Source organism: Nipponia nippon, unplaced genomic scaffold, assembly GCF_047370975.1.
Source record: "Nipponia nippon isolate SJK-2023a ecotype South Korea unplaced genomic scaffold, ASM4737097v1 scaffold_12, whole genome shotgun sequence".
NCBI lineage: Eukaryota > Metazoa > Chordata > Aves > Pelecaniformes > Threskiornithidae > Nipponia > Nipponia nippon.
This window is the reverse complement of record NW_028262313.1, coordinates 15,398,268-15,420,914: the sequence shown is the minus strand read 5'-3', so window position 1 is coordinate 15,420,914 and position 22,647 is coordinate 15,398,268. Positions and strand designations below refer to the sequence as shown.

General features: G+C 49.1%; 1 protein-coding gene across 6 annotated transcripts in view; it reads left to right on the top strand.

Moving 5' to 3' along the window:
- The window catches only part of GPC3 (glypican 3), a 170,122-nt gene extending 148,692 nt beyond the window's left edge, over window positions 1-21,430 (top strand). For all 6 annotated transcript variants that reach the window (XM_087749004.1, XM_087749006.1, XM_087749007.1 and 3 more), the window contains one exon: window positions 20,299-21,430. In XM_087749004.1, the coding sequence (XP_087605130.1) occupies window positions 20,299-20,468 (170 nt within the window). In that variant the 3' untranslated portion in view covers window positions 20,469-21,430. The remainder of the gene's footprint in view (window positions 1-20,298) is intronic.
- The last annotated feature ends 1,217 nt before the right edge of the window (window positions 21,431-22,647 follow it).

The following is a 22,647-nucleotide window of genomic DNA, read 5'->3' as shown; positions in this document are numbered from 1 at the left end:
TCAATTTTGTGCTTACAGGTTGCAGATCCAAGTCCATCTGAGCAATTTGTCTCTAGTATTTTTAGGAGCTGACTTCCACTGCCTCAGTCCATTCAGACCCAAAGCAAAGAATGATGTACCGGGTTTTTTTAAAGCAGGATTGGTGGAGGGCATGTAAATCCCTGATATCCTCATATCCATAAATCACAGGCATCACACTCCCAATGTGAGCAGATGTTGACCTAAATCCTTCTCTGGGACGCCCAGAGCAGCACAGATGAAGCTGGTTGTTGGGCTCAGTATAAGGTGACTGGGTGAGGTTGATGGGTTGGAGACACACTGAAGGTCAGATGAGATGATGCTGCTGCTCTTACACTGTACGAATGCACAAAAATCTTTCTGAGTCTATGATTGCTTATCAATCCCAGATGTTTATCATGCCAGTCTGCTGGCAAAAGGTTTACCCTTTATTTGGGTTGCAAGTTTGAATAATGGCTCCTATTATGCCGGAACGTCTAAAGAGATACTTTTCAACAGTGTAATTTGGGAGCTAATGTATCTTTAAATTGTTACCGAGTGCAGCATTTTACATGACTGAACGCATCAAAACAATTTCAAGTATGCAAAAATCTGCCCAGTTGCAATAGTGATAGTCATATTTATCTTTAAAGGATGATGAATCTGTTTTTCTGTGGCTGAAAACACGTGAATTCTTCTGAAGTTGGGAAACACAATTCCCAACTCGGATAGAAACTTGCTTTTCTTTTTGTGCCGTTTTTCATTGCAGAGAGACAAAATAGTTTAGCTGGATTTCTTTTTAAGGGATGACAATAAAGGAATATTTCAGACATAAGCAGACCAGGTGCTACTTGCTAGTGGACCGACAAGATAACCTTACACTGATAGTCAGGGCATCATATCTGCACAGTTTGTCGTACAAAGAGAGGTTTGTCTGTGAGCCTGATAACAATATAATGTGTTGATTGACTTTTCACATAGGAGAGGGTGCCCCTTTCATGAGTGGCTTGGCTTTTACTAATGCCTTACTGCAGGTAAGCTGATAAGAGCGATTACGGGGATGTAATAAATGAGGCTGTAGGGCACAGCCCTGATCGGTGTTGCAGGAGAGGGCTCCGGCCCCAGAGTGTGTCCCAGCCATGCCGGCCGATGTGTGTGCCCAGCACTCACGGTGTGCTGGCGCTCAGCTGCAAAACATCCTGGAGATGTCCTGTGGGTACGGGGCTGGACCATTCTTCTCTTGCCCCGTGGCTGCCGTGGCTCCTGGTTTCAGAAAATGGGGGATGCACCCTACATGAAGAAAGGCTGCCTTCTCTCCTGGCAGCATTTCCACTCCTCTGCAGTCCAAGATAGGCTGGTTCAGCTGAGATTCTTTCCTTGTGGACTGCTGGATCAGCGTACCTCACTGCGTTGTCTTTAGCCCTGATGCAGAGCGAAGACGAGTGGGTGCTGAGTGCCCATGGTCCTTGGGATTGTGCTGCAATTTGTCATATCTGCTTATACTTCAGGTGTTTTTGACCGCCTGGGCACCACTGAAGGGGAGCAGACATGGGACAAGACTATAGCTGAGCTACTGCTCTGTGGTACTGAGAAACCACAGCCACCAGCTGAATGCAAGACTGGGGTCAGCAAGACTGGGATCCTTTGGCGCACACCGCCGTGGTGCTGGGGATTTGGCTACGGGCAATGGCAAGGATTGAACAGGAGGAACATCACGCAGCGGGGACCCCCAGAGTTACGTGGAGTCAAAGTCACAAGAAGACAAATTCACAGAACTAAGGTCCATCAAGGACTATTAAACACAGCTTGGCTCGGGATGAGCTCGACATGCGTCTGCCCAGAAAGCGCCTTGGGGAAATACAGCTATGTGAATAACTGGAGACACAATTAACATTGGGCCAGGTGGCCCTGTCTCATTGAAAGGGTCTAGGAGAGGGTCCTGGGCTCTCAGCTGTGGCTGCTGCATTGCTGTCCATCTTCTTGCCCTGAGGGAGATGTCCAAGAAAACAGATGATGTTTCAGGTGGACCATGGAAGCCACCACTTATTGGAAAACTTTTGGGTTCAACTTTCGGGTTCAACTTTCACTGAACTCTTGAGCGCTAAAGGGAGGAAGGTGGGAAATGCTGAAATTCTCCAGACTGCCTTAAAAATCGTGACCTCTCGGTTCCCGTCTTCAAATTTGAACAAATGTGTTTGTTTTTCTATAGGATATTGTGGTGATGACCTACCAGTGTGAGTTGCAGCATCACATTATGGCAGTAACCAAAGGCTCTGGGGAGCTGGTGTTTATTTAGATGCGGTTGAGTGAGAGCCTACACGGCAGCCATCTCCTTACCCGGCATCCAACAGGTTCTTACTTGCTGCAGACGGGAGCATTGCATTCTTGAAAATTAGTTTCTACATCTTTCCATAAACACAAGTGTATGTATCTATGATCTAATCAAGCCTGACTAAATGAAGCTGTGAGTTAAATATCTGGAAGATGTCTGGATGGTAACAAACAGTGATGCTCCCTGGAAAGTCATGGGTTGTAGCCTGGGTGGAGGAAAAGGCATTGCCTGAGATGAGGCTCTCAAAATCTATGGAGAGACCATGCTGGACTTGTGCACAAGTCCAGCAAGATCCTGGAGCTGGGCTCTGGTGGTTGATGGTCTCCAGCAGAAGGAAACACAGAGCTGCTCAGAAAGCAGCCTGTCGTTTTAGTCCTTGCCAAAAAGATATTGGAAAGAGGGAAAGGGATGCTCCTCCAGAGAAATCTCTCAGGATTCATTGTTTTGAATCCACATTTCTTTCCCTTTTCTCCCCACCCCTTGCTTTGCAAGTGAAAATAGTGTGCGGTTGGGTCTGGGCTGCAAATCACTCATCAGTCAGTGTATTACCAGGACACAATCAGTTACTGAGTCAACACTGCTCTGTGCACTCCAGAAATGGGGGATTCATCATCCGTCAGGACGGAGCTCTTCGACTGTTGTGCATTAGCCGTGACCTGTGCGCGCACATCTGCCGGGGCCAACAGCAGGAGTAACATGAACTGAACCAGGTGTGTCCATCCGAGCCCTGGCTCCCCCAATTCCCAGGTGGACCTCCAGCAGATCCCCGACCCCTCGCGTGGCTGGGATGGATGAGCTGTGAACTGGAGGAGAGATGTCCTCCGTCCTGCGCGGTGGCTGCCGGCGGGCTGCACTCTGCCTTCACCAGCCATCTCTGGCCCTGGGGTTTTCCATGGCTTTCGTGGCTCTAAGGAGAGCTTCCTTCCATATCAACAAATTTCAGGCAGCTGAGAGCTTCTGAAGTTTGTTGGCCTTGCCAGCTTTTCTGAGTCTATGGTGCATCTCACGTGGGGCAAAAGCGGCTTGACCCCAAAATTTAACCTCCCCTCACATTGTTTTAAGGACAGGTCAGAAGCTTTCTGATGGGAAGACTTTGTGTTGGAAAATGCCTCTCTGCTGGAACCGGGATGCAATGAAGCATGCTGGGCTTTTGGATAGGATTTTTTTGTTTTGGAAATAAATTAAAACATCTTTCTCTGCTCCTGCAGCAGACAAATGCAGCAGCAGCCTGCTCGCCCGTACTGCAAGGTAATGCTGTCAGCTTTCACTCCAGAGCGGCTCCTTGTCTAAAAGTCTGCTTGAGATTACGTTTTTAATTATACCACAGAAAAAAATGAAATCCAAGTGAATTGATTGGACTTTGTTGGAGTGGTATGTCAACTTGCCTTTTTTTTTTTTTCTTTTTTTAAACAGAAAATTTGGCTGCGTTTTGCCTTTGTTCTGCTTTGGAGCAGTAGCACATTCCCCGTTTTCTGTGGGAATGGAAATCTGGCATTTTGACCAGCTTCTGTTGTTTCAGAAAATGTCTTCAATGGTATTTGGGGTTCTTGACAACATCTTGCTGTCTGTTTCTATTTTTCCTTTGCTCTTTGCTTCCCATGGGACCTGGGTCGATGCTCTGCCCTTCCCTCTCATGGGAGGCTGGGTCTGCACCCAGCGCAGATCTTGAATGCAAACCCAGCCCAAGGATGTCACCTGCCAGCAGCACCTTTCCTTCCCCACACCTTAGTTCCTCTGAGGGCCCTTTCTGCGTATCCCATCCCTGAGCAGCCAGGAGCCAGTGCCCGAAGCACTGCCTTGGGGCTGACTCTTTGCTGGATGCTGGTGGACCCTGTGCCCTGCTGCATGCCCAGGATGCTGCCGCGTCCCTTGGCTGGCTGCTCCCTCAGTGGTTACATGCCACGATGTGCGGGGACATATGTATTGTCGCGGCAGGTACTGCTGGCTGCTGTGGGACCTTGCTGGCTGCATTGGGTTTGGCAGCTGGACAGACTGCCAGGGCATCCGTCACCATCTCAGTCCAACACAGGAGTCCCAGCAGGATTTCTAAAATGTAAATTACAACTGCAATGTGATACACATCCTTTTTCTTCTCCCCCCTTCCCCCCCCCCCCCCACCCCTTCCTGTTTTAATTCAGTATCTTGAGTCTCTGTAAAATTGTTGGACTCGAAGCTATTTTGGAGTTGCTTGTGTCCCATGGATACTGGAGACGCTTCCTGCATGGGGAGGCAGACATCTGCTGCAGCCTGTTTTTGGACTTTTTTTGTGTTCGGCAGGCTGCAGTTGGCAGGTGGGAGCCGGTGGTTATTATCAGAGTCTGAGTAATATCCTCTGCCTCCCTGATAACTCTCCGCCGGCTGCTCTGCAGCTTCGGTACATTCGCCCGTCCTGTTCTGGTTCTGTGTAGATCATTCTAGTAAAAAGTAAATAAAAAAAAAAAAAGTTGTGTGCTCCCCAAAGTCATCGCAGAACACAGCCTGCAGTATCTCTTCCCTTGTCCACATAAATCATCTGCTAAGGCAAGCACAGAGAATGTGAAGGAATGCATTTATACCCGAAACGCTCTCCTCTCCCCTTCCCTCTAAGGGCAAACTTCCTTGCATGTGCTCCAGCGCCTGTTGGCAGGGAGCATCTGATGTGCTGTCGCCTTCCATTTCCCTTCCTGGCACTTGCAGCTTTATTTCTGCCTTTGCAAAGACTAAAAGAGGCTCAAGGTCCAGAGGAGGGCCATGAAGATGATCAGGGGGCTGGAGCACCTCCCGTATGAGGACAGGCTGAGAGAGTTGGGGTTGTTCAGCCTGGAGAAGAGAAGGCTCCAGGGAGACCTTCTAGTGGCCTTCCAGTACTTAAAGGGGGCCTACAGGAAAGATGTGGAGGGACTCTATCAGGGAGTGTAGTGATAGGACGAGGGGTAATGGTTTGAAAATGACAGATAGATTAAAGAAAAAATTCTTCACTACGAGGGTGGCGAGGCACTGGCACAGGTTGCCCAGAGAAGTTGTGGATGCCCCCTCCCTGGCAGTGTTCAAGGCCAGGCTGGATGGGGCTTTGAGCAACCTGGTCTAGTGGAAGGTGTCCCTGCCCATGGCAGGGGGGTTGGAACCAGATGATCTTTAGGTCCCTTCCAATGCAAACCATTCTGTGATTCTGTAAGGTGTGCCCAGCATCATGTAGCCAACATGCGGCTATGCATGGCCACTTCCCCGCAGCTGCTACGTGATCCGTCCGTGGGTGCTTTCGCCGATGGAGCAGTTTTTCTAAATGTGGTACCAGTGGCAGATATCAGGTGTGGGGGGGTCACAGCGGTACCCTGGTGCTTTCAGGGGAGGCGTTCATCCTGGATGAGCAGGCTGTGCTGAAGAGCCGCTGCAGCTGGGTGCAGGCAGCAAAGGCTTTGCATGTGCTGCGTTCCCCTCCGGGGCTCTGGTGGGATGTTCCTGGCTGTGGGCTTTGGTGGCGGTCAGAAAGCTTTGCCCTGGTGAGGTGGTGTGCATGTGTCCGTGGCAATTTGGGTCCTTCAGTTCTTGTGGCGTCCTGAATCTGCCCTCTCCAGGCATCTCCTTGCCCTTTTTGATGCCCCCTTCCCACCACTCATTTGCTTTATTTCACCCCAAAACATCGGTGGATGCTCTCCTTCAGCCACTCCAGAAAATGAAGCTGAATGGTTTCTCCTGGGCCCCAGACCACTGCCCAAGATCTGCCAACCCTTGTATTTCCAGTGAATGAATACCAGCTGGTGGGTCAGGTTTTGATCTTGGAGGTTCAGCTAATATCTTTCCTTCTATTTTGCTTCTCCGAGTGTTTTTAGTGGCAGCACTGAGCGGCTGAAGGCAGCAGAGGCGGTACGGCACCGAGGGCAGAGGTAGGTCTGGTGCAGCCCGGGGTCCCCAGCTACAAGCGTCCCCCACGCACAAATAATTCCACTGAACTCGGTCCTCAGGTGCGTGTGGAGTGGGGCACCAGCTTAAGCATCATGTTGACACTTAAGTGTCTGCTGGGCCAGACACTTAATGCTATTAGGAGACGCTAAATAGGGCTTTCTTATTTAGTGGCCTTAATTTATTAAATCAGGCAGCAATACTCTTGGAAAAGCAGTGCCGGAAAAGGGAGCAGAGCGAGCTGTAAGTTTCCAATTTCTGCTGGATCAGGCCCCTGGAGATCCGTGTGATCTGGTGCATTGGAGGCAGCGCTATTGCAGTGACTCATAAACAGATGTGGCCAATTTACATTGCAGCTTAATACCTTTGTTTAAAAAAAAATGTTTTTTCAAGACAAATGTGTTAAAGCAGATGTTTCCAGTAAAACAAATGCTTGTGTGATTTACAAACAACTTCCCACCACCAGAACTCATTAGAAAATGTGGAAAAAAGAAAAATGGTTCTGTGTACCAACAAAAAGATAAAATAAAATCCAAAAGTAAGGATATAGCAAGGAGGTATTTCTACATGTTGAACAAAAAGAACTCCTGTGCTTGTGTTGGGAAGCAAGAGGCTTGAGAGTGATTTTGGTTGCTAATAGCAGTAAGACTAACCCTGACCAGTTGCATACATTAAGGAGCAGAAACCTATCTGTAAAAATACTTAACCAGCTCCTGTTATGTGGGATACGGGGTAACCAGGACCACTGTGTGGGATTGCCTGGAGGTTCCTAAATCACTTCCATCCCATTGAAACCTACGCTGGGGGACCACATGGTTGCACAATTGCACTAACCCTAAAGCAAAGCAAACAGATCCCCTATAGCAAGCTGGATCCATTCTCCAAGGGATCCCTACCTCCACCCGCTCCTCCCAGGTTTTGGGAGGCAAAGGCAGGCATGTGCTGAGAAACTCTTGTCGCCTCTGGTCTCTTTGGACCCAGTTCCCGGCCGGCTCCATCGCGGGGCTGCCATCACATAGTGCCTGCAAGCCCGGCACTCATGTTACATACAATTTGACACCCCATGTGGTCTTAATGGGTTTCCCAGGCTGCAGCTGCAGCACAGCCAGCACTTTTTGTTAGCTGCAGGGGCTGGCAATCCCCCTTTGCCTTCTAGCTCTCTGCTGCACAGGTATCATATTTTTTTAATGCACTTGTCACCTATTTCATCTAGGCATTTGTTGCTAAAGAAACACTGACAATGGATGTTTATGGGTCAGCAGGCTGCTCATCTAAATCCATCATTGCCCTGTGCCCTGGGCAAATGGCTTGACCAACTTCTGAGAAGACACAAAGTCATCCAGACAGGTGACCACAGCATCGTGGTTTCATCCCCCGCCTCTCCCTGCAGCTTTGCTAGAGCATCACGGGAGGCCTCCGGAGCGACCGAGGCTGCACAGGTCCCATGCGATGCATCGGGTTTGACCCAGGGAAGGATGCCAGCTCTGCAAATGTTGCAGCAAGGGTGGTTTCTGCAGCATCTCAAAGCACCCGTGCATGTCAGGGTGCCTTCCCATGGCTCTGCTGGCAGAGCTGCTGGGGATGTCTCTCGCAGCTGGATGGGTTGGGAGGATGGGCAGAAAAAGGCAGCCTGGTGGTCTTCTGCAGCCTGTCCGACCCAGGGAGGGGTGACACAGCAGCCCGGCAGCCAGCAGCACACATCGAAGCAATGAGGATGATTTGAGGAGCTTCTGTTGCTTCTTGGTGGACAGACACGGGATGTCTTATCAGGACTGCAAGTTCATCATTACGAAAAATGACCCGCTAGCGTCAGTGACCTGCTGGGCTGTCCTTAGGAATAGAGGCTGAGCGGGTGCGCTGAAAGATGGCTGTGGGACGGGACTGCTCCTCACCCTCCCTGCTCCCTGGTGTCTCTCTGCGTTCCATGCCTTGCCATAAAGAGTGTTTTCAGAGTAAAACCTTCCCAGGGTGACTTGCTGGGACGTGTCCAGAGGAATTAAAAGCATCCCAGGAGGAGGAAGCCGCTGCTGCAGAGCGTCTCGGGGTGCTCAGAGGTGCTTTTCCCAGCTCGCCCATCAGTGCTCATGAAGCCTCGTTGCAACCTTGGCTCAGTTTTAGCCATCAGTGAATGGAGGCTTGCGCTCGGCTCTCGGGAACCATGAGGCTTCAGTGCTTAATTAATCTCTGCAAAGCAGAAGGCGTAATTAATGCCTGCAGTGTGCTTTGAGACCCTTGGGTGAAAGGCAGCATGCAATCGCTGTGCTTTGCCTTTCTAGAGCAAAACCGCACGGTTGTGTCTGTGAAAGTCATCACTGGCCGGTACCATGTGCCGTGTGCGGCCATCCCGGGATGGCCGCTCCTTGTACCGCGGTGTTTTGAGGATTTTTGGTCTCTGCCAGTGCTGTCTTGGGGAGGGCCATGGGCAGATGTAGCCCAACACATCTTCTATCCCCTCCATGCTATGATGTTCCTCGACCGGTGCAAATTGTCGTGGGGACATGGAGCTGAGTGGAGAAAAAAAATCTCTCCTCGTTCCTTAAAAAGGGGACATCTCCATCTGCTTTCCTGGTGTTTCTACACAGGCTTTTGTAATTCGTTCCTGAAATACGTTTGTTTTTCAGCCATTTCTTCAAACAAAGAGGGAAAATCGCCACTAGTTGTTTAGCGTTGGTTTTAGATTAAACCATCCTGCAAAGACTAAGCAAACTGGGTTATAAAAAAGAGTGTATTTTGGTAGCTTAAGGACAGCCAGGCATATTTCCTTCCTGATATCTATAAAGCTTTTTTTTTTTTCTCACTGTCAGCATTGTTTTTGTGGGTGTTAAAGGAGAGGAGAACAGATTGCAGGTACGTTGAGTTCCAACACAATCAACTGTCATTATTTAAAGAAGATGCTTTTAACCGAGTCTTTAAAATTACCTCCTCATTTATCAGTTGTCAGGTGTAAAACTGCACGTCGTACAGAGTTGTTCCCTCTCACACGCCGTCCTGATGCCGTCGCAGCCGCTCACGCTTTGGGTGATCTGCAGACATTTTACACCACTTGCCAGCGAGCATTAACAGAAATAAATTAACGCTTTAAAAGCGTAAATGTTGTATTTCATAGGAGTCAGGCAGGATATTTGGAAGGGAAAGAAATGTAAATAGAATGAAATTCTTAAGCAAGATTATTGATATGACAGGACTAAAGAGCTTGGGATTCTCTGAAAAGTGCCTCTTTTCATCCCTCTAATAAGTCCATTACTTGCACTCGGGAATATTTTAAGGTCCTTTTCATGCTGAATCTGGAGTTGAGCATGCTTTGCATTTCAAGCTTTGTCTATGAATCAGTAGAAGCCAAAGTTATTTCTGCTTTAAAATAACAGGAGCAGGGAACAGCTAATCTCTTTTCATTCTGAGTCCTTACATTATTTTACTGGACAGAGTTTGTGTTGGCTACAAAACAGGGCATTCACAAAATCTATGAGAAGGAATTTAGTCTAAGAATGAAGCCTAGATTGCAGTATGCATAAAGACTCCTTCTCCTAAGGCCATTAAGAAATTCCAAATCTGAGCTATTTTGAACAGTGACATTAAATTAGCCTTGCTAATTCCAGTAATTCAAGCCGATAGCTGAGTTTACAAATCTACTAGATGAGGCCTTCCCATAATTACAATCTCAATGTGCTTTTCAGCTAAGGTGAGTTGGCACAAAAAAAGATAAATAAATAAAAGGAGGGAAAATGCTCTTTCTGTTCTGGCTTTTGAGATTAATATCTCTAAAGAACAGTTAACCGGCTGTATTGCGCCAGTAAGACGTCCCCTGCCCTGGACTGGTAAGTTCATTTTGCCTCTAATGTGCAAGTGAAATGCAGAAAAGAGACTGGATTTTTCCCGGCTTTGTTTTTTCTGTTGTCTCTTTTCAAAGGAGCATTGATGCTGCTGGTGCTTGTAGGTCGGTTTTTAGTTGTTTATTTACAGGTAGTAATTTCTACTGGGAAAAGAGAGTTTGACTGTGTTACCCTCTTTTGTAGGGGAAAAAAAACCAACCTTTGATGGATAAATTCAGGTTAGAGCAGGTGGAGGAACAATACAAAGCAGCACACACACCCCCACCCCCCCCTTATTCCTCTGGAGAAGAAGTTGATTTCCAGATCCTAACACAGCTAGACGTTCCCAGAGTGATGGAAAGGTTTTGAGGATATGTTTTCAAAGCCATAAGGCACAAAAACATGAAACAAATAAAAATTGAGTGCGTTATTTAAAAGGGTGTTAATTTTATTAGAACTGAGCTGAGCTAATGTAAGGGCAAATGTAAGTATTCACATTGGCACTTAACCCGGGCTGCAATGTTCATAAAATGTCCTTTTGATCAAGCTGTAAGTGTTTTGATCCTTATTCTATGAGCATCATTCAACGTGACCTAACCGTAGCTCCAAACAGGCATCTGCAGCTGCAGAAATCCTTGAGCAATAACAGGTCGGGAACTGGAATGCGTTGCTTTGCCGGGAATGCTAATATTGCAATTTTTGTTCTTGTTGTTGTTCCAAATAAGAATGAAAGCACAAAAACTCTCGTGAAATAAAACGTCCCAACAGAAAATTGTTCTGCCACCATTGACTGTGGATACTTGAGTCAAAATATTAAACAAAATGCTGATTTTAATCTATGAGAATAATAATGGCATGGCTGCTAAATATTTTGATGTAATTGGCACATGTGAGTGTTTGGCCTTTCTCCTGTTGATAATGTTGTTATCATTGGCATAGCCAAGTGAAACATCTTGATTTTTAGAAGACCACCCGGATTTAAGAGGATGTTTTTCTGCTGGGGACCTGCAAAGCTGGGTGCAGCTCCTGCAGCTCACAAAACCGCGGCAGCACATTGCGTGGTCCTGTTCGGAAAAAGGATGGACCAAAAAGCATGCAGGAGGCTGGCAGGCATCTTCTCCTCTCCCTGATGCAGATTTCCTACCCCTGATGCATGTTGCCCGTGAGGTCAGGTAAATGCAGTAGATAATGCCCCAAAATAGTGTTCAGGGCAAAATCAGGTAGAAACAGCTGTGCTGTTTTCAGGGGCTGGAGGGAGCTGCTGTTGCTCCCCGAGGCTGGAGTGATGGCCAGGGAGGAGCACGGTGGGGTGGGGTGGGGCACGAGCCCATCTCTTTTCCCTTTTCTGGGAGGGTGGGAGAGGAGGGAGGCTGAAATGCAATTCTTGATTTCCAGGAAACTTTTATCTCTAATCTCTGTAATCCGTTTTAGAGAGGATTTTGTATTTTTCAAGGGATTTACAAACTGGATTACGTAGCCTTTTTATTTTGATTTTCCACTGCGATTGTGACATTCCTGAGACTGAGCCATGACTGCTACAGACAGGGCGGAGGGGGAGGCGTTCATGGGCTTGGACCTCGGAGTCCTCTTGCGTTGTCATCCCCTTGTTGCCCTGCTCAGCCGATACCTGCTCGCTGTGCGGACGGATGTGTCCCCAGAGCAATTTGGATGCTCCCACGTGAGCTGCGCGGCCCTGTCCCCAGTGCCCTCTGTGGCTGCACGTACAAGCTGACCTGGGGAGGTGCCAGGCAGGAGCCCGGGGCTGATCCCCTCCCTCCTTTGCTCCCTCCTTCTGGGGTAGGGACAGCCAAGGTGGTCTCCTTGAGCTCCACCATGGTCCCAGCTGCGAGCACTGGTTTGACGAGGTCCCAGCCGCGGGTCCCCAGGTGTGATGGGGAGTCGCCTGGCCCCCAGGAAAGAGCAAGTGTGATGAGATGGATCAGACACAGCCTGAGCACCACAGCCACGGTGTCCTGGCGCTCAGTTGGGATGACGCCACGTTTTCCGTCGGAGCTGCTGCCACCATCCAGCTCTATCTTTTGGCGCTGTCATTCCAGCAATGCTTTGGGACCAGGGTTTCCTCTCAGTCCAGGAGGGAGGCAGGCAGCAGGAATCAGCCCTGGTTTTGCATCAGAAGTTATGTGCACCCGGTGAGCAGCTGGGTCTAATTTGGGTCTTTCTCTGCAGCCATGCAGAAGGCAGTGCAAAGCCAGATCCTGGTTTCAGACTACAGCGGCTGCTCCTGAGGCTCCTTCCAGCACACAGCGCAGGGAACATGACCTGAAGCTGTTAAAAAGTTCCCGCCTATGAACCCAACCCTTCTTTTTATATATAAAAGTGGGAAAGTCAGGTATGGTGATGTTTCCCAGGGCCTCCTGCATTACCCCATTTTTATAGGCTGAAGTCACTTTAATGTTGTTTTAATGCAGAGCCAGGGATTGATTGATTGATTGATTGATTGATTGATTGATTGATTTTAGCAGCTTAACACAATTAAAAAAGCCGGCCAGTGCTGTAGCCTCTTGGCTTCCTTCCATTGCCAGGGCTCTCACCTCAACCTGTGCTCTGCAAGCGTTCCCCCAGCATGATCGGGGGAGCTTGCTCTCCATCCATGCCAGTGATCCTGGGCAGTGTAAAAGCACAAAACCCTGGGCCGTTTCTCCAGGAGCGCAGGCAGGCTGAGCAGATGTGTGTGAACCACCATGTTTGAGCCTACCTGCCAGCTCTACCTGTGAGCTGAGCAGGTATGTCCATGCCCAACCCAAATTCTTGTGTTATGACCCGAAATCTCACTCCAGGTGTTTTCCTTGGTGTCACAAGTTGTAGCCTGGTGGAGTCCCTGTCAGTTTGATCCCCAGGCTGGGAGCGTGGCTCAGGTGCTTTCTTTACATGCATGCTCGAGGAGCAAAACACCATCCGCCTTTGATTTTTCTTTTCCTTACAAGAATAAGGGAATGATGGATGTCCAGGGATTTTTGACTAAGTGTAGACATTGCACGAAGTCCTGGACCCTTGTGATCGAAGAGACACATTTCTGGTTGCCTACTTGGAGCATGAATGCCACGAGCCCCGGTCTCCGTGGCCTAGGCCCCATTCATGTCTGGTTTCCATAAGTGGTGAGTCACAAAGGAAGATGTTGGATGTTTCTGGGTGCCGTAACACCACCATGGGTTTTCTGATCAAGCAATGAGAAACATCCTTCTGCCTTGAGGGCTGCTTTTGGCAGCTGGCATCTGGAAGGCAGGGACCATTGCCATTCCCTTCCATTCCATTCATTGCTTAAGACTGCGTCTTGGCAGGTCTTGCTAGTACATGAATGTCACTAAATGTCCCGAGCTTGGAGAGTTGAAGGCCAGCAGGTAGCAAGCCAGAGCTGCCTGTCCTGGTCATGCCATAGCAAAGTGCATTTGGGGGAGCAAAGATGAAGGAGAAAATTTCAGTTTGGTGTGATGATGATGTTTTTGGTCATTAGAGGAAATTTGAAGCTTTTCATTTTGCTCTCTTGTCACTGGGAGCATTACCTCCCAAAATCAAGACTGTCCTCAGATGTCTCAGGTGACAGCAGAGTGATCAGAAGGGATCGCTTTGTGGGTTTAGACCTTGAAGGTCTCCACAGAGGGAGAGGGTGACTCCAAGTCTGGGTGGGCTGAGATACATGGGGGATCTGCAGGAACACTGCTTGACTCAGTCTTATATTGCTGCCTCATAAATCACTTCACATCCATTCATACTCTTCTGTTTCCAGCTTTTCCTCTTTTTCTTTCTTGACTCCTGCCTTTGTAGCTGCTTTTGGCTGTCCGTGTTTAGCTCCCTGTTTTTCAGTTCTTCTCTCCTACTTCCAGCAGCTCTTTTTCTGGACAGTACAGCTGGATATCAGACCAGGGCATGCTGCTTCATCATCAAAGTACAAGGACTCTGGCATTTCCAATTAATAATGCTAATGAGATTTGTTAATTTTTAATAGATTACATGAGTGCAGTTTGCTAAACACGTTTTTGTGGCTCCACTCTGCGAGTACAGTTCAGAAACTCTTGCTGCCAAAGGGAAAATGATTAATGCAATTGCAGACGCCAGATTCTCTTTGGGGTAAATCTACAGCACACCAAGGAGCAAAGAGGAATTTAATGAGTACGTTTTCAAAGTAAACATAGGCCCAGGTCATAAATGATAGCCCTTTCTCACCACCAGCCTCTGGCCAAGGTGGAGTGGAGGAGTAGTTACTTGAACTGAGGCCATGGTGCAGCCCCTCTGCCCGTGCCATGTGATGTGTTGGGTTTTTGGAGTTGTTTTGTCCCTTTGCCCCCGTGAAAGCTTGAAGACATCCATGGATGAGACTTTTGTGGTGGTGCTGGAGGCTGGGGAGCCGGGGCGTGCGTACTGGCTACCCCATAGAGCTTACGGCCAATTGCCTTGTGTACCCTGAGCAGCACCTGGTCGCACCCCCTGGTGTGGGGCTGAGCTGGAGCTTCCTCACCTCTCTGTGCTGGATGGCTTAGTCCCCCCAAGTTAACCTGGTTGCTGCCCTCCAGATTGCTTCAATCCTGGGGGAACTTCCTTCGAATCAGTGCTGGTTTTGTGGTGGTGCCTGCGGTCTTTGGGTCACCCGTGAACACGCACTGCAGGTGCGAGCCGTCAGCGGCATGCTGGTAGCTGGGATGTGTCGAAAAGGCGAGCGGGGGAAAAGTCTTGGTTTGCAAATCAGCAATCCCAAACCTGATTCCTTTGGGTTTCTGCCCAGGAAGTTGGATTTACCACTTGCTGCTGAGCCACGCCAGGCTTCCTTGGCCACGTTGCCGATGGCAGCGGGATGGTGTTGAGCCGGATTTTTTTCTTCTTTTTTTTCCAAATCCATATTGCCAAGAGCCGCACCTCCTAAATTGCTGCGGAGGAGGTGGAAAAGCAGAGGCACAAGACCATGCGCATGCTGCGCATCCATCTTGGTGATCTTGCAACCGTGCCAAAACAAGCATCACGGCCAGCCCCGGCTCAGTGCTTTAATTACGCGCTGGCGCGGCCGCACCTATGGCTGGGCTGTTGCAGCTCATTCCGCAAGAAGACAACTGGCAAACCTGTTGGTGCTCCAGGATTTTAGCGGTAATAAGCCAGAGGGCAAAGCCTCCGTGGTGAGATGAAACCGTGCTTGGCTAGGTGTTTGGAAGAGTTTAAGGTGTTTTGGAGAAGCAGAGAGTTGGGGATCCCGGCTCTCTCTGCACAGTCGTGGCTGCGTAACTCCATGGATGGGTTCAGACGTTGTCTTTGTGGATGCAGAGGTGTGTTTGTAGTATGAGCTGTTTGCATGAGAAAGCCAGGTAGCTGGAGGCTGAGGTCAGCAGAGCTTTGGGTGTTCCAACAGGAAGACTTTGGGATGAAATTGGACCGTTCTTCTAGATTTCAGGTGCAAACACCTGTGAGAGTGAAGTGGTTGGTGCTGTAAAGATGGGGAGAGTTGGAGCCAGGGTCAGGCAGTCTGATCTGTGTGATTACAGGCTCTTACGTTTCACCTTGTAATGAGTCAACAGCTTGGGCTTGACTCAAACACCTCTCTCTTTAAGAAATCCAGTCTTGCTCTGGAGACAGCCAGAGTCTACTGCATCTATTGGCAACCTGTGCCCCACACGGATGAGGCTTGCTGCCTAAAAAAATTAAATAAAGCAGTGCACCCCAGAGATTGTAATTTTTGTTGGCGATGGTAGCATGTGCTTTCCTAGACAAATCCTGAAGGACATGTGCAGGCAGATGTTCACAACTGACCACGAGAGCTGCCAGACCTTGCCAAGCTGCCCTACTTGTCTCTGACATTTCTACTTGATGTGTTTTGTGCTTATTGGAAACACATGGTCACAATCCATTCCCTAGTCCCTTCACACCACAGCGTTTCCATCATTTGCAAACAAGGGCCATCACCACGTCCCCGCAAGTGCTTTGGCCCACTCGGCAGCCTCATTTGGTGAACACGCTGCGTTAGGCACAATGGTTTTGCCCGTGGGGGGATCCCCTTTGCACCCGTTGCTGCTGCACAGGGCACCAGCAGAGCTATCAAGTGACGCCACGAAGTGGTTGTCATGCATGGCCATCAATTACAACTCTGTTACTATATTAGGTCCATCGCTGGAGCCATCTGCCAGGGCAGGCTTGGCAAGCAGGCAGCCCAGATGCCTGCCTACGAGATAACATTCCCTGGCTCCGTGCTCTGGGCAGCAGCCGAGCCAGCCCGCAGAAGCCGGGCACCATCTTCTTGGAGGTCATTTGCCGGAGAGGCATTTGCTATCAGTTCTTTGCTTAAGACTGTATTGCCCTTTTAGGATTGAAAAGGGGTGTTTCGGTAGGTAGCGGTGGATTTGGCACAGGAATGCCTGCCGTAACGCTGCCTGCGTGCCACTACTCATCCAGCTTCTGCACCAGCTGCTGTGGGACGTATTATACCAACTCAAACCCAACCTCTTCCCGCTTCAGCTGTCTTGTAGCCATCTCCAAAGCTAGCGTCGTTCAGCAAGAAGAGCTTTTTAATGATTCCTGCTTGATAAGCTTGCACAGAGTCGGTGCGCCTAATTCTAGTCCTAATCCACGGAAAAATGCCGCCGCTTCGTTTTGCGGGTGTGGAAAGTGCATGTTGTAGAGCTGGCGGCAGGTTTTGTCATCCACGTTGCGAGACCATTGAAGCTTTTGCCGTCCTGGGAGAGCAGAGTGCAGCAGCTTTGTGTTAGAGGAGCTTTTGTTACAAAAGATGCTTCCGGAGGGACCGGCTTGTGTTCGGCTGGAGACCTTTCACCAGCTGCGTAAGGACTCCGGGAAACGGCACGGCACGCTTGCTCGGCTTGCATGCAGGGAAAAAAAAAAGCAGAGCTAATGATTGACTATTATTTTAAGGGGATTATCTAATCCGCAGCCCAGAGGACAAGAGGGGCCAAAATGAGTGAAGATTGAATACGTAAATTAGTGCAGATTGTTGGTAATACCCTCTGGACTCTGACTGATTATAAACAGAAACAGATTTTTCTAGTTCTCCCCCCCCAAAAAAAAGCTTTTGCAGGCCAAAGGGCCACTTCGTAGCAGAAACTGTTGCAAATTAAGTGGATGATCACAGCTGGGGCAGCGGAGATGTTTAGTGCAGAAGATGGCTGAGGAGCAGCTTCTCTCGGGTTATTTTGCAGCGTAAAGGCAGAGTTTTGGGCAGAAGTGACCGAAATGGCGTACGTGGGAGGTTAGTCTCTGCTACCCCACCGGCCATCCTGCAGCTCCATCCCTGGAGCCGGGGCTCCTTCTCTCCTGGGGGCTGTGGGAGCGGGAGGTGCAGGGATGCGGCGGTGACCTGGACTAACCAGGGATGCTAACGAAGGCTGGAAACCGTAATGAAGCCTTCTCAAGAAGTACTTGCTTAGCAACATTTGCTAATTTGGATTCCTGGATTTGAAATATTATTATTATTATTATTATTATTATTATTATTATTATTATTATTATTAATTTTTATTATTATTATTAATTTTTATTATATATTTTTATTTACATTGTTATTGCCTGGACCTGGTTATCAGCTGCCTCTGGTCTGCTAGAGGCTAATACTTTTTATTTTCCTTTCCTCCTAGCAAAGGTCAGTAAAGTTTAGTGAAAGGGATTTGCAAGAGTTGCAGATCCATTATTAATACAAAATAAAAGACGTATGGCTAAATCCATCAAGCCTAAAAATACAGTTGGGCACAAATAAGCCCAGAGAAGGAAACAATGGAAGGAACAGTGAAAACAAACAGCACGCCCAAGCCCTAAACTTCTGAAGCAGTTAAACAAGGCTAGGAAAATAGCTGTCAAATAGCTGATGACAAGAGGGTTTCTGTTCCCTTCTCTTTAATTTGGTCAAAGAGGATGAATGAGAGAATCGCCATTCCATTTGGATGAAATGCCATGATTTAAAAAATTACCCTTACTCAAGTTCAGGTGAAATCCCAGAATTCAGAACTTTCCCATGTAAAAGAATATGTCTGAAATTATGATTTTGGTACGCTTTGGCTGAACGTTTCCAGCACGATTCAGCTGCTGCATTGCTAACTGCACAGGAGCTCGCATCTCATAAATTACAACGTCGCAGAACGAGGCTTTAAATGGGAACGTCAAAACCCTTTGCGCTGTTAAGGACCTTGCTGAAACACTCTTGTTTCAAATTTCTAAACTGAAGGCAAGAGTAGTTACTCAGTTCCCGTGGATTTTTTTAGTTTTGCTAGGATGTCCAATAAGAGAATATTCTGCCCCAAAAGCTCTGCTGATCAGCTGCAGATCGCTGGTCTGGAAGCACGCCGGTGCCTGATGGTGCTGCGACCCCATGGGGCATCTTTTAGGTTTCAGGAATCTTTGAGGTGTGTGGAAACACCTTCCAAAACACAGCAGGGCAGGCCATCGTTGCCCTGGTGGGACGTTGTACCAGCTGAGGCGTCTTGTGTAAAACAACCACCTGAAAAATAATCCAATGTAATTTTATTAACTCAAATCCCTTCACTTATTCTGCAGAAACGAGCTTGGGGAAATAAGATGGTGCAGCCAGGCTGCTCCCAAACTGCCCCAAAGCCTGAGCATCCCTTGAGCCAGAGGGACTTTTTCTTTCTGTGCTCAGAAGGCAGCACGGGATGGGCAGAGGTGGCCTCCCAGCGCATCCCTGTCATGGTGGCGCCTTTCCCTGCTCTGCCCGTGGGTGTGCAGCTCTGGAGGGCAGCAGCATAGCTGTACTCTTAAGAAGAAAAGCAGGAAAGTTGTGGAGAAGAGGAATCCTGGTGTCTGTGGGAATCTCCTGGAAAAGACGGTTTACCAGGCAGGTTTTGCTTGCATCTGGCCCTTTGTGTGCGTGGATATCTGCTCCTGTTCCGCCATTTCTGACCCTCTTTGATGGCCTGGGCTGACTCACTTGTCATGCTAACATTGTTTTGCTTTTGTTTTGCAGTGTTTGGGTATTTTTGATTAAGAAATACTGCCTGTTTGCCTTGGCAGTGGTGCTCGTTGGATTGATGCGGTGTTTTTTAGCTGGAGTGTTTATTCAGCCTCTTGGATTCTCTCTCAGGGGTGGGGTGGGATGATCCAAACCCGTCAGTATGCTCATGATCCACGAGGGCTTGTGAAAGGCTTGAGCCAGGGTCTCTTCTGATGGAAACCACCAGCTTCCTCCACTTCCAGAGGCCAGGCTCTGGGGATGAGATGAACAGGCTTAACTGATCCCCATCTGGGTGAGAAACCTGGACCAGAAGGAGACAGCAGCAGCATGAGAAGGGGAGTGAGGGACCCATTGCCTTGAGTCAAGCATGGGTACACCCACTCGGTCCACATGCTCGGCAGGTACAAACACCTCAGGTGGAGCTGGCTAATGGCATCTTAAAACACCTTTTGCTTTTTGTTCTCAGCCCTGAGAATTGCTGGTTTCTTGCCTTCCCACATTGTCTGTTTGGACTTTTTATTCCTCCCTGTCCCAGGGTCTTACTGCTCAGCAGGTCCTTTGCAGCCAGTGATGGGTTGCCACAAGGTTTTCCCCCATTAATGTCATGCTCCTTTGCCAGGGCTATCAAAACTTTTATACTGGACATTTTCTTGGGTTGGAGCTCCCATGTGCTTCATATCAAAGTCCCCATGTTGCAACACCAGCATGCCCGGGGTGCGTGATCCGTTCACATTCCTCGCTCTCCAGTGCTTTGATGAGGTGGACAGGGGATGGAATGGATGTGTTGAAAGTACTGTAAGGAGCATAATTTGCGCACACATAAGACTGCAGTAATGCAGAAACACAGAGTTTCTCGGGTCCTCAAACCAGGAGGTATTCGGTGAGCAAGGCCTTGTGCTCCGTCTGGGTTCGGGGAGACTATTTGTGCTCGCCTGGGTTTCCTCACATCCTTGCGGTGTCTGGGGAGCAGACACGATTTGCATTGCTAAGCACCCGCTCCAAAGCTCAGCTGATTTTCTTTGAGAGTAGCTTTCCAGTAAGCCAGATCCCCGTATCTCTTTGGTTTTCTAACTGGGGCACTTTAGAGTTGTGATTTGTTGGTTTTTCCAAGCATAAAATGTGGTGTAGGGTACTGGGAGGCTCTCTGGGACTGCCGCTGGGTGCAGGACCGACAAGATGTTTGCTAAAGTCTTCTGGCCCATCCACCCCTGCTATGATGCCTTCGACCACACTCGGACCCAGCTGTCCCCAGCTGCCAGCACGGGCTGCGCCGGGGACCCCAGTGCTGGTGGGGGCTGGATGTGCCACGCGTTGGGATGCTGGCACGCACCGCCTGCTATTAACCACCTCCCTCCTTCTGCTTTCAGAGCTGGCATATGACCTGGATATGGACGACACCACTGCAAACAAGCAGCTTCTGAATCAGCAAAGCAAAGACAGCGCCATGGTCCCCAGCAGCAACCGCGGGAGTGTGGCCCCCCGCCCCGGCCCTGCCGCTGCCATCGCCCTGGTCCTGCTGCTGGGCCACCGGCCGTGAGCGGTGCTGGCGGCATCCCTCGATGTCTCTCCATGCCTTTTTTTAATGAGGAAGACATTCGGAACCTCTTCTGAAATATATGCACATTTCCAAAGACAGGGCAAATGACTTGAGTCAGTTTTATAAAATAATATGGTATCTTCACACAAAAAAAAACCCACAAAAGCGTTTGTTCATGGTAAACTAGTAAATATGTAACAGTTCTTTTTAAAGATAATCCTGTTTAATATAAGAAGGTTGATATATAAATTGTGTTCCTCGCAGTTTTTGAAGACTGAGGTCTGATGTTAAGTTGAAGACCGTATTTCATCTTGACTTGTTTGAATGTGCATGGGGTACAGAACACCTGCAATTTATGAAATACTCTCAGCAAATATCAGACCCCTCATCCCAGTTGACTTAATACAGATTTTGTCTGTAGTTCAAGCAGGTTTTGTACTTACTCCAAATTCAGCTCTAGGAACCTGGCCAGGCATGTAATACGGAGGGTGCGTGAAGACAGGGGGGAGAGAGGGTCAGACGTACGGCAGGAGGAAAGATGCTGCGGAAGAGGAGTTGTCATGCGCCGGGATTGTCGTGGAGTTGTGCTCCCGTGGGCACAAAGCACACTTGCATCGTGGCAAGTTGCAGGTGATTTTGCTGCTCGCCTCCCAGCCAGGTTCTGCGAAACCCTTCAGTGCAGGCAGCCGGGCCCCTGCAGCATCCCCGTGGCCCATGCAATGCTCTGGTTTTATTCTTCAGAAGTGAAGCACCTCCTTTCCCACGGGAAATCTGCAAACACAGCTCCAGCCAAAGGACAGACGGCGTGGATGTACACGCCATGGTTTACGGGGATGAATAACAGGCGTCCAAGGCATTGTGCTACGAGGGAGGAAAAGAAAAGGATTTACAGGAGCCCGAGGCAGATGAGACTCTTACTCACGTGTTTCTTTGCATGTTACTTTACTTAAGCTATCTCTAAAATAAAGGTCGGTTGCTCTATAAACAGTGTGATGAAAGTAGCCTCCCATGTGTGCGAGGCGATGCTCTGCCTTGTTCCTGGAGTGGGCAGCCTGGAAAGGCCATCAGTGCCTGGCTCGGGGGCACCACGGAAAGGCTTGGCTTAGTCTGATTAAATGGCTGGGCTGGGGCCAGGGAGGGTTTGGTTTGGTTGGTTCCTGGCCAGAATGGTTACATATTTCTGTTTAAGAAGCTGTCTTTACTAGAGTGATTATATCCTCAGTATCTTAAGCTGCAGCGTGTGCATGTACGTATGCACGCACACACTCACACGCATGTGCATGCTTTAAATATTTGTGTGCCTCAGACCTTTTTAAAAGCAACTTCATGTTTGGGAGAAAGTAGATAAATCCGAACCACGGAATCCAATGGTTTGGAGAGTGGAAACTTCACCTATTCTTGCTTTGAAGTGGTGGGGCTGATCCGGCTGACCTTGTTTTGAAGCTTTGCAACTGCATGAAGTGCTTCACAAGCCGTGGCAGAGGGAGAGCTGGCTGCTCACCCCGCTCCTCTGCCTGGGGACGTTAACTCCCAATTCACCGCTCCTGATGTGGAGGAGCGGATCTGGGCTAAGCTCCGGTGTGACCTGCTGGCTCACGGTCGGCGAGCTTTCCTCTGGATTTCAGACTGCTCACATCCCATCTGCATCGGGGTGAGCACCAGGGATGTTTGGGCAGTGCTGGTGCCATACGGTATTCCTGTAAGTGCTGATTTTTTTTACATCCATGCCGGTGTGATGTGTATTTGTATACACTTGTTTGTATTTTACATGATCACAAACCAAATTGCAATCCTCTCTGTCTGTCGGGATTGCTGCTTGCTGGGGAGCCCTCGGGTCCACGGGGTCCTGGTGCATGGGGTTGATGCAGGGCAGAGCCATCGGTGTTGCTGTCAGAGGTGTTTCTTCACCCTCCTGCTGCTTTGCTCTCACGTTGGCCCAGCTCTCCTCATCATTCCTGCTCGCCGCGCCGCAGCTGGCTCTGCCCGTGAGCCTCTGCTCCACCAAAGGGAATATTTTATTAGAGCCACTTGAATTCCCATCGCTTCTTCCCTTCTGATCGTTTCCTTTCATCCCCCTGGGGCGCTGGGGGTGGGAGCAGGCTGCTGGGTTTGTTTGGAGATGCTGTGCTGCCGCTGCCTCACCAGGTATCCCGGGTACCGGCACGGGGACGTCCTCGCC